The 12,232-nt window shown below is 42.1% G+C and overlaps 1 protein-coding gene across 1 annotated transcript in view; it reads left to right on the forward strand.

Moving 5' to 3' along the window:
• Positions 1-12,232, forward strand: part of LOC147883040 (U3 small nucleolar ribonucleoprotein) — a 50,781-nt gene that overhangs the window by 19,299 nt on the left and 19,250 nt on the right. Inside the window, exons 5-7 of the mRNA XM_087400011.1 lie at positions 3,358-3,495; positions 3,687-3,755; positions 3,872-3,913. Coding sequence (XP_087256137.1) covers positions 3,358-3,495; positions 3,687-3,755; positions 3,872-3,913 — 249 coding nt within the window. The remainder of the gene's footprint in view (positions 1-3,357; positions 3,496-3,686; positions 3,756-3,871; positions 3,914-12,232) is intronic.

Genomic DNA, 12,232 nt, shown 5'->3' on the forward strand with positions numbered 1-12,232 from the left:
ATTGACCCTTCCTTCCAAGTCACATCTCCTTGTCATAATTCCAATCTTTCCATAATCAGTCTTTGCTGTTGGTTGGTTAAAGAGAACTCTCTTCTAATTACAAGCTAGGATTTCTTAGAGAAAACTGTCTGTTCAAGAGGTTTTGGGAAATATAAAATCTGTCAAGTCTAGCCTCCCTTCTCTGCTCCCCTATCTGATTGTTGAACCAAGTGAACTCTCTGTTATTACTAACATCAACCATGTGCCAATGCTCTTGACAATCTTCCAAAGTAAGTAATTTAGATCCTCTGATGCATGTGTTCATCCCCTTCCATCTATCTGCTTTGCTCTCTACCATATTGAAGTCCCCCATTGTTATGCCATTGCCATCTGGGTATTGTAGAGATTTCCATAACTCCCTCCTTTCTGAAGTTGAATTAGGAGCATAAACAGAAATGACAAAGATATCAATTTCTTTCACACAACACTGCAGCATTAACCATCTGTTGTGAGCATCGTAATGACTTGAGAAATACAATCCTTATAGTGAGACAAAATACCTAGAGCTGTGCCCCCTTTGCCATCCTCATGAGAAGTGAAAAACCAAATCCTTCTTCTATCTATTACTTTTAGCCTATCTTCAAGAGTAGACCTACTTGCCTTGACTTCTTGCAATTTCAAAATGAGAGGTGAGAGTGAGTTAGCTCTTAGCCAAAAAGCTAATTCTTCACTCTTACCAAGATCCATTAATTCTTTGATATTGAGAGTCAAGAAAGTCAATGATTTATCTAACATTCTTCTTCTACCCCTTTTTAGCCCTGGGGTTAGGGTTGTTCACTAGCACTATGGCTACTTTGGATTGTCTTCTCTTATGCTGAACTACTGTGAATGTCTTGCCTTGACTAGTGTCTTCATAAGAAGGTATAATATCTTGAGTTGCCTTTCCTGGATCACATCCTCTGAGTCTTCTTCACTAGCTTCTGCCTCTTCCATTGCATCTTCTCTGTTAACATCCTCCTCAAATTATTTGGACCAACCAGCCTCTATAACCATGTTATCATCTTGGTTGACATTGACCACGTTCTCCAAACTCTCCTCTTGTTCCTTGAGAGGATCAAATAAATTTTTATTGACTGTTTTTGTCTCTTTGTTGTCTTTTTCACTCCTTTTATTAGAAATTTGGCGAGAAAAGGAGGGTTCTGGGTATTGGGGACCCACTTTTCAGTAGGGGGGTGCTGTTTTGTAGCATTGGCTTTTGGCTCCTTAGCTTTGGGTCTCTTTAGAGGACAGTTCTCGACCACATGTGTGGACAGACCACACAAAAAGCAAGAATGAGGGAGATTTTTATAAGAAAGGGGTTGTTCCCTAAATACACTACCATTTTTTTAAGGATGGTGAGAATTCTAGGCATCTCTTCTGCTATGTCCATTTGATGCAAATCTGGGGATTTCTTCAGGGGTTGATAAATTTTTCTTGCTCTACTCCAAGGAATTCTCCCAGCCCACTACATAAGGAGGGAAGCTGGTTACATAAATACAGAGGTAGGTCTGGGAGTTCCACCCACACATGAATCTTGGTTGATCTAGGAGAATTAGGAGAAAATTCTTTGGACCACCACTCAAGATATAAGGGCTGATTCCTATTAGTCCAAAGACCATTTTGCATGCCTCTAGAAGCCATTTCTAGCTTCTCAAACAGAAAGACAAAAAAGCCTTTCTTGAGAAATCTTACATTCAAAACATTCATACCTTTCCTAATCCAGTTCATCCTGATCCAGGACTCAATGAAAGTGAGAGGAGGCCTTACTCCAGGCAGAAAACCTACTAAAGCATGAGTCCTAAGCTAGACTAGAGAGTCTTCAAGTAAATTGTCATCCAAGAAAGCCTTTACTGACTTACCTTCTCCATCTGTTGGATTCTCTCCATTAGCATGTTGTGCTCCGTCCTCATCTGGTTGTGTATCATGCCAAGGTTCTGAGATGCTCGATGGTGGGAGGTCTTCAGTTTCTTCCTCGCCGATTGAGGGTGACCTCTTGTCTGCCTAAGATCGACTCTATCCTCTTGAGTCTTTGCTAGAGGAGCCTCCACTGGTTGAGGGAACTCTCTCGCCTGTTGCACTTGGTTGACCTCCATTGTCTCTTGCTTTATCGTTTCGCACGGTTCCACCTTCACGTGGATGTTTGGAGGCAAAGCTAGCATTGGTGCCTGCAGCTCCTCCTTCACTGTTGCCGCCTGCTTCTCCTCGCTAGAGAGATTTCATGATGTGTGCTTTGTGTAAGTCTTTGGCCACCAAGGTCCCGTCTGCACTGGGAGAGCTAGCAGTAGAACACGTTTCTAGGGGGAGGCTGAAGAAGCCACCCCGTGGCTTGTGAGCTGCATGCGCATAAGAGGGGCGCACACCAACTCCTCGTCCTCCTCTTCCATCGCGGGAAACCGAGCGAGCTCCATACCTCAAGGGTGGTGCTTCACGTTCCGAGACAAGAAGCCAGGTTCAAAGAGGCGCTGAGGTAAGTCGAAGGAGATATCAACTGGATTGATGGGACTGGAGGTGTATGGATGGAGGGATCTAGCGTCACCTTCAAGGCCTCTGTTGATGTCACCATCGTCTTCAGTCTTCATCACTCCGTTCTCCGCTTCAAAGATTTTTTTGGACACTGATGTTTGGCTCCCAGGGAATCTTTGCTTCATCTTTACTGGAGTTGTCCCGTCACTTGGGATTTCTTTTTGTTGATTTAACAACGTCTCTGTGCACGCTTTCCTTCTGCTACATTTGGAAATCTTTTTTGTCTCTTTGGGATCCACCCGCAACGACTAGAGTTTGACTTTTTCTTTATATGGATTAGATATTGGGCACTCTGGACCATATGAAAAGACAAGAATTAACCAGTCTTTCATGAGCCCACCTCTTCCATGTTCTTTTACTTACGCATGTCCCTCAAGCAATCACTCTATGATTGCTTGTCTGTTTAGCAGATAGACTATGCTGTCTACTTGTCTTATACTGAGATTTTCTGATTTTGTATTGGTTGATCTCTGCTTTGGAGACAGTCTTTTTGTAATCTAAAGCTACATGGATTTCACCCAAAAAAAAAGGGTGTGTGTGTAAAACATGCATGCCACCAAGTGTCTTTGTAGAAAAACTAAATCTATCTATGTGCTGGTTAAGTGTAAACTTTGGAAAGTTAACATAGATATTTGTGCCCTTGTCTTTGAATTGGGAGTTTGATGTTGAAATTGCAAAAATGTTATAAGTAGTGCTTGGGATTAAAATTTGCACTCGTGGTTGTACATAAAATGCCTAGAAAATTGTGATTATCATCTTTTCATTGCAAGTTTGATGCCAAAATGTTGAATTAGTGCTTGGGAAAAAACGGCACAGGTTTCAGCACTTAAAAGGCCCAAAAACAGTGCTTTGGAAGTGGAACTTGATTTTGAGCACAATGTTCGCCCTGCACCTGTTATTACGGAGGAAGTCACTGCATCTTTGGAGGATATCATTCAAAACCGCATTGCTGAGGTAACTGTTATTGTGAGCCTTTTCTCTGCATGGAAGTTTGCTGCTCTTTTGGCTTTTGTCTGGAAGGGATGAAGTTCATTTCGCAGGTTTTGTTATGGTAATATGCAATTTATCTTCTTATTTTGGTGCTACTTTGAGCTTCAAGTACTATCTATTGAAAGCAATTTAATACCTTTAGCTCTTTTTTCTAGAATAACTTTGATGACGTCCAGCGGAAACCTACATCGATATCTTCTGCACCTAAAGAACGAATAGAGCTGGTATTTCTATGTTGAAAAGCTGGTGATAAGTTTGCAACTTGTTTTACGTTCCTTTCTTTTGAGTTATCCTGATGAGTTTGATAGCATGAGATGACATTTGGATGTATGGCTTCCAGGATGAAAATAAAAGTAAAAAAGGACTTGGGGAGCTATATGAGGTAAGCAAGCCTAAATTTTTACAGTTTTTGTATGACTGCAGCTTTGTATTGTCTAGTAAATGCTGGTAAAAAATTGTCCCATATTTGGAGGCTTCCTGGTCATTAGGATAGAAAAGGGAAATAAATCACAGTAGCTTTGTTTTTAAAGTTGTGTTAATGGCTGTTTCATCCATATCCTCCCCCCTGCAAGGTTATTTTGTCAGGGATTTAGCCTTTGTTTGAGGTTGAATTCAAGTTGAGGCAGGTGTGGATTTTGTTCCACACACTGGTCAAATTTTTCTTTAGGCATATGGGGAAACTAGAGCAAGCCAATTCATTAAGGAGTCCAGCCAAAGTGGGAGTCAAGATGCGCGAGGTATAGCTTCAAAGGTCGAGGTTGTGTCGGTTGTAGGTATCATGCAGAGATTCGGGGCTGGCTGGTTGGGATTACTTTATGGGATGAGGACCCTTTCTCTAAAGAGATCCCCCCCCCCCCCCCCCAAAAAAAAAAAAAAAAAAAAAAGGATAAAAAAAATAAAAATAGAAATGAAATGAAATAAATGAAATAAATTCATTAGTTCAGCTTCGAAGAGAAGCTCAATCTTTCCTCTTCATTCTTGACAAAGAAAGATGAACCCAAGGTCATTGGTGTTATGAGTGGTTGTTATTTCTTTCTTATCTTGTGGAAATAGGATTGGGTTCATTGGTGTTACGAGTGGCTGTTATTTCTTTCTTATCTTGTGGAAATAGGGTCTTGAAGTGTTTGTGCTCTAGCTAGAGAAGTATGAGAAAATATACTCCCTGAGTTTTCTTGATCTCATGTTGCCAAAAAAGGAAGAGATCTATGTGATTTCTATTGCAATGATAGACATAACAAGACTCCTTTTGATAAGCTACCACAAGAAAAGGTAGTTATTTTGTTTGAACACGTTAAATGAGATCTTTAGCTGAAGATTGTCGAAATTAGAAGAACTGGGATGCTTGATGGCCTTTGATGCTCACAAAAAGTAGGTCCCACAGAAGAAAAGCAAATATTGAGTGCCCGATTTTGAAAAGAAAGCATGTGTTTTTTATGGCCATATGGATGAGGAAACAGGGAGACTCCCGTGCAGCCTCAGCTAGGAGGGCTTCTTTCTTCAGGGAATGGAAGGACTCTCCTTTCTTCTCTGAGACTCTTACAGGGTTGAGGTGGCACTTTCAGCCTCAGCCTTGGTTTGTTTTCCACCTCACTTTGAGGGGGTTTTATTTATCCTCATGATTTCATGATGTTGTATTTTTGCTCAGAGCTTGCTCTAGCGAGTTTCTTTCTTACTCAATAGAAGTCTCTTTTGTGAAAAAAAAAAAGAAGAAAGCATGTGGCAAGGGGGTGAGCAGCTTAAAAGAGGGCCCGCATGGCTGAAATCAAGGAAATCGTCTACTTCGAGAAGAAAGCTATTGCTTTCTAGAGAAAAACATCTATTTTTGGCAAGAAAAGCAAGCCCAGCTTTTAGAAAGCACATGCTTTCTAGTTCGTTGGCCTAGTATAAGTAAGGGCCTCTAGGCTCCCAGTTGTATGAAGAATCAGCCAATTGTAAAGAATTTTCTATTGCAATAAAGTCCCTCGGAGGGGTCTAGTCCTTATTTTCGGGCCAGTCTTGTTCAAGTATAGCGTCGGGGCTCCCTTTATCCCCCTCACATATCACAAGGTGAACCAGGTCATCCGAGAGGACCACGTACAGCTACACACATTCAGGACTTGGTTGGCATCTTGTGAGCCTCCTCGGAGGCTCAGCTCCTACAGAGACCACTGCTTATGAATTTTAGCGGAGGACGTCACCACTCCATGAGGATATCGATAGAGCAGGTTTGGGTCTTGTCACATCACCTCCGGATTGAGAGTGGTCGAGCAGAGGGCTTATCCACAGAGGGTCGCATTTGTACCTTGTGCGACTCTCGAGAGATCGAGTCAGAGGAGCATTGCGCTTTTAGATGCCCTATGTACGATGTCAAAGGTCGGTACTTCTACCTTTTCAGAGACGGTTTTAGATTCCTACCTAGCTTCTTGTTCTACCCAGACCAGAGATGCGTGACAACCTTCATCCATGATGTTGTATGACATAGGGAGGAGGTCCTTAGGGCACGTAAGGGAGATCATGATACACCACCAGAATCTACTTAGAGCATGATCATTGAGTTCTTCTAGCTAGACAACACCGACAAGCAATGACTCACGGAGACGGAGGTTGCGGAGGTTTTAGCCAGAGTCAGAGACATTCCATCTCCAAATTACAGCTCAAGATGCCCATGCTGTTGAAGAGCCTTGGGATTGGGATCTTAGAGAAGAGCGGGAACATATTTCCCAAACAGTGATAGAGACCCTGATTGGGCAGATAGAATCAGAACTAGAGGCTTTGGAAGTGAACAAAGAATGAGATCACGTATTACTCCCAAGACTTAAACTTTATCGATGGCAAATGCAATTCGAGAGTCAATTAAGGTATTTTTCTTGGGCAACTCAATATTCAAACGTGCCAAACCTTTGATTCTTATCGCATTGCTTCACCACATTGAAAGTTACTTCTCATGGTCGTTGTCGAGAAAAACCAGAAGTGTATTCTTGCTTCAATGCATTTTTCAGGTGAAGTGAGGTGTTCTTGATGGACATTAGAACCCACTTTCTTTAACCGCAGTACTTGGACCATTTTGAGATTGAGTTCTTTGTGTCCAAGGGTTCAAGTGAGTCAGCAACCCATGCCGTCATGATCAAGACTATGGATTTTATATTTGTTCTGGGTGTTGATGCCCGCTTCTCAGCTCATTGTATTCGCTTCTTTTAGTCTCAAAGACCCTTTTTGGTTTTCTAAATATTTCTAATAATTTTTTTTCCTATTCTTTCTCTCCCTCTATTGCGAATCATATTCTTGCTCCATTGTTGAGTTTTGATTGCTGAATTGAGTCCCTAGCGAGTCTTGCAATTCGGTTTAGAAGTGCTAAGTTCTCATATTTCCTTATGATTGAATAGTGAAGCTGTGTTTTTTATAGGTTTCACGTTATATGCCGGCCGTCACATCACAAGAGAGTGGATATGGGGCTATACTGAGCCATTAGGGAGGTTGGTGAGGTACATGTCATCATCGACAATGGCTCGAATTGCAAGAGGATAGGAAGTCACCTTGAGGACAAGTATCCCATGATTGTGTAGATCCCTTGTACTTCACGCTCTCTTGATTTGATGGTGGAGGACAATAAGAAGTTACCGTCGTTGTCTGGTGTGGTCTGAGCAAGCAATGAAATTAATAATTAAGATTATCCATATGCCACATGTGCTAGTCCTATTTAGAAGGTACTGCAAGCTTGCGAGACCTGCAAAGACATGGTATCGCTACATGTTCTTGGTGCTTGCATATGTAATCATAAATTATAATTTATGATTCATGAAATTATTAAGTATCTGCAATTTAAAATAGACTCTAGAATTCAAATTTCAAATTATGCTTTATTGTTGTCTTACAAAGGGCTCAATTTTATTAGGTTCGTTAAAACGAAAGAAAGCCTTCGTCGCATGATGACTAGTCCAGATAGATTGGATTGGAATAACTCAAGATTAGTTGTTGGATAGAATGTCGAGAAAATTATTTCGACAATCATTTTTGGCAGGTAATCTTGTGCATTTAGGTCTCCATAGAGCTTTTGTACTTCATGCGTTGCCTCTTCGACTATGACCAAGGTAAGTATACATAAAAGTTCACTAACTTGTAACTTGTAAGTACTAACTTCTAACTTTGCTTAGCTGTAGTAGTTAAAAGTTTGTTCTTTAATTGTGATTCCTATTTTTAAATTCTCAGTAAGGATGACATCTTAGGGATTGATAGAAATAGATGGAATTGCTTCATAAGCCAATCCACATTGTTGCACAATGCTCCTTACATTCCTTGTGGCAGGAGCCTAATAACTAGAATGATCGGTTGCTTGTGAGCGGATGGATTACATACTTGGAGAAAGTATGCACCGCCATTGGTTTAGAACAGATGAGGGTGATAGGTGAACACTAACCGTGATGGATATTTTGATTTATCGGCCATGCGGCATGCATTGACCACATGTATGATGTGATAGGGTGGTAATTTTATTATTTGTATTGTCTAAGAAAAAAGAGGTAAGGTACAAGTTTTGGACTTTAGAACAACAAAAAATTGAATTGGTACAATTGGATATATTCTAGTCTTACAAAGGTATATAATATACATGTTAGAATTATTGATAAATTCTAGGCAGTGACCAATGTAAAGTCAATAAGTGGATTAGGGGCACTTTTCCCTCTTTTAGAGGTTTTCCCCCCTAACCACAGTTAATTCATTAACTACGGTTAGTGAAGGATAAGGTTTGTCACTTAGACAAAACCTTATCCCCCCTTTTGTATTGCTACACTTTATTCTACTGCACATTTGCCGTTCTGCACTCTCTCTCTTGCTTTTTGCCACATTTCTATCATTTGGTATTAGAGCAAGATCAACTTCTAGACCTGCTTCCTCAGCTCCCACTACATGTGAACAACTTCTACTCCAGCTCTTGCTGTGCGTTGTTCTTTCGATCCTGTTGCTACTGCTCGTTGGTATGGCCATCCGTACTGTACTTTCGTAGGTGCACATTGTTGCCTGCAAGCCTCTCCCGTACGTTGTCCGTACTCACACGTGCGTCGCCAGCAAGAGCTTGCCGGACACTGCTCAAATTTGTCCGTACAGCGTACGGACTATCTGTCTGTACAATCGTGCGGTCGATCGTATGTGTCTCGCTAGCCGTTCGTACACAAGTGGTACACATGCGTGGGAATCCGTACATAGCTCCTGCTGTACTGCCGTATGTGTGCACAGCTTCATCGCAGCGATCGTACAACTCTATGGCATTGCTAGCACCTATAGCTTCCGTACATACCTGTTCCGTGTTTTGGTACCAGTACTTGTCACATGTGCAAGGTGTGTACCAGCACTTACGTTCTGTGTACCTGCAGCAGCTCGGTCACGTGCACAAGTTCTTGTGCTCTTTGTACCTGCGCAGGACATTCCAAATAGAAGTACAATTTGCTTCATTTGCAAATCCTCCATACAGGTTTTGCTTGCAGGATCATTTTGTAGGCGCTTTCCTTTGTAGGAGGTTCTTTTTGTAGAGAATTTGGGGTTTCTGAATTCTTTTGCAGACATTGCAATCAGTTGCAAAATCTGCTCTAGAATTTGGGGCTTTTTGGTTTTGCTTGCAATTTTTGTAGAGAATTTGGGGCTTTTGCAATTGAGTGGAAGAGCAATTTGGGAACTTTGCAGGTTTTTGGACTCAGTTTGAGTCACATTTGAGCATTTGGGAAATTTTTTGCAGATATTTTACTCTAGTGCATTTTGAGCCATTGTTTGGCTGAGGAATCAAGCAGGTGCATTTTGAGATTGTGGGTGTGCTCATTTGGACACATTGGCAGTAGAATTTAGTTCTTTTGTAGATAAATTGCAAATTGGGGCTTTCAGACAATCTGTCCCTTTTTGAGTTGCAATTTGTTGCAAAAATTGGGGCTTTTTGCTTTACACTGCAATTTCTTGCATTTTTGGGGCTTTCAGGCAATTTTCCCTCTTTTGGATGCAATTTCCGTGAAGAAGTTGGGGCTTTTGGCATTTTGATGCAATTTGGCAATGTACAAGCATTTTGGGACTGTTGTCGGCAATTTTGAGTGACATTGGAGAGAATTTGCAGGATAATTGAAGTGCATTCTGAGCCTTTGATAGGCTGTGACAGTATTTGTCATTGTAGGCAGATTTTTCTTTGCAGATTTTACTTGTGCATTTTACATCCCAGGAAGGGATTTTACTTGGTCAGTTTGCTGTATTTTTTGAGATTATCTGGTGAAAATGGCTCAGAATAACCCTAATGAGGTGTTCGGAGTTCTCACACAGGAGGATAAGTTGGATTGCACCAACTACTCCTTGTGGAGTTTCATGGTTTGCAATATCTTGGTTGGCAGACATTTTTGGGATTATGTTAGTGGAGATGAAGCAAGACCAGATACAACGACCACACTTGTCACTCCTACAGCTGGAGGCAGGGATAGAGGTGCAAATGCAGCACAAGTAGTTGGAGCAGGTGCTCCAGGAGCTCCCACATCAGAGCAGGAAAGATGGGACTCTAGAGATGCACAAGCTCTTTCAGTAATTTCTCTTTCTGTCAAGAGGTTTATGCAAGACATCTATGGCAGCTTGGGAGATACCTCATATTTGGTTATGCAAGACATCTATGGCAGCTTGGGAGATACTAGAGAGTATGTTTGCAGCAAGAAATGATGCCAGGGTTTCCTTTCTGAAGCGAGAACTTTCCCATATGCATATGGAGGAGGGAGATTCCATGAATTCTGACCTCACAAAGCTTCAGGACTTGAGGGAACAATTGCTGAATATTGATTAAGTCATTTCGGATTCAGAGATGATCACCACCACTCTGAACTCTCTTCTTGAGTCCTATCCCGGTTTCCAGACCTCGCTGAATTTGTCATTGAGGGGGGGCAGCAATCCTCTCTCTTTTCACGAGTTGGTAGGACTTCTGTTGCAGGAGGAACAAACTCGCAGAAATATGGCAACCTTGGCTGGCGAGCATGCTATGCTCTCCAAGTTCAAGCCCAAGGGTAAAGGGCAGCAAAAGCCACATGCCAATCAGCCGCCCACACATCAGCATAAAGTTGATTCTATACAGCCTTCTTATAAGGCAAAGGGTGATATAAAGAAGCAGAAAAAGAAGGGCATTTGTCATTATTGCAAGAAGCCAGGTCATTATATTGGAGAATGCAAGAAGCTCATAGCCAAAGAGAAGAAAAGGGATTCCGGTATGGCTGTGCCAGATGCATGAGCTCCACATTCTCATGACGGGGGAGATGTTGCAACCAACTTTGTGGAAGAGCACTATGCCTTTCTATCTTGCACTTAAGATTTTTTAGTGGGTAGTTCAGATGCTACAGCTACTAATGATGATGACCCATATGCTTTCTTGACTTGCAGCTACGATCCTTCAAAGGATGCATGCTCTCTTAGTGTCGATGAGACACTTCATACTTGGTATTTTGACAGTGGTGCTTCAAAGTACATCACTTCCAAGAAGAGTCTGTTTGTATCTCTGCATCCTCCACCCACAAAAAAGAAGGTGACTTGTGCGAATAATTCTTCTTATTCCGTGTGTGGAGTGGGAGACATTATTCTCACATCCACTAATGGCACAGATGTCAGAATTTCAGGTGTTCTCTATTTGCTAGGGATAAAGAAGAATTTGTTTCAGTGCATAGTTACGCTGAAACGCCGAAACGGCGCATCAAAGACCTGAAACGCCGTTTCGGCTGTTACAGACCTTCCGAAACGTGAAACGGTCCCGAAACGCAAAACGCAGTCTGAAACGGCGAACAGAAACGCCGAAACGGCGAACAGAAACGCCAAAACGGCATCTGAAATGCCGTTTCGGACCTGAAATGCGCCGTTTCGGGTGCCGTTTCGAGTCTGACCTAAAAAGAGGGCAAAATCAAGAAAAAACGCCGCTCGCCGTCGCATGTTTTCGCCCTTCTGCCTGCTGCTCTCCCCCTCGATTTCTCGCCCACCTGGTTCTCTCCCGAGTCTCGAGTCCCAGCCCTACGAGTGGCTGCTCTTTTGGACACCCGGCTTTGGTCACTGGTGAGCACATTTCCTTTCTCTATGCTTCTCTTGCCTCAAACATCTTGCTGTTTTTTGGCTGCAACCATTGATTCTTGGCTTGTATGTGGTAAGTTTGGTTGCAGATGGATGGAGTGATGTGCGAAGTCACTCACTAGAGGGTATCCTTGCATATTGTAGGGGATCTGCACTCTACATACACTCCATAGAGTGGGAGTGCAACAAAAAACAGCACATGTGTTGATGCAAATGTGGGCAGATGCAGTGGAATATGTGGGGCCGTCTAATGTTTTGCAACTTGTTTTAGATGGGGAAAATACCAATAAGGCAGCAGGTGCATTATTGGAGCAAAAGTATCCTCATATCCAGTGGAGTGCTTGTGTAGCACATTGCTTGAATAATTTATTGAAAGACATTGGCAAATTGGATTGGGTCAAGAATGTTATTGACAATGGAAAAGAGGTGGTTAACTTCATCACACGAAATAATTTTTCTCTCGCTTTGTATCGTAAATTTGCGAACAAGGAGCTTTTGAAGTATGCAAAGACAAGATTTGCATACAACTTTTTGATGCTTCGCAGGCTCCTTGAAAAGAGACCTGCACTGAAACAAGTTGTGGCAAGCCCAAAGTGGGATGCATGGCCCACTTCTAGGCAGGCTCTTGGAATTTATTGTTATGACTTGTGCATAGGCAGTG

The sequence above is a fragment of the Dipteris shenzhenensis genome, chromosome 28 (genome assembly GCF_047967505.1).
Source record: "Dipteris shenzhenensis isolate YYH24624 ecotype China chromosome 28, Dip_SZ_1.0, whole genome shotgun sequence".
NCBI lineage: Eukaryota > Viridiplantae > Streptophyta > Polypodiopsida > Gleicheniales > Dipteridaceae > Dipteris > Dipteris shenzhenensis.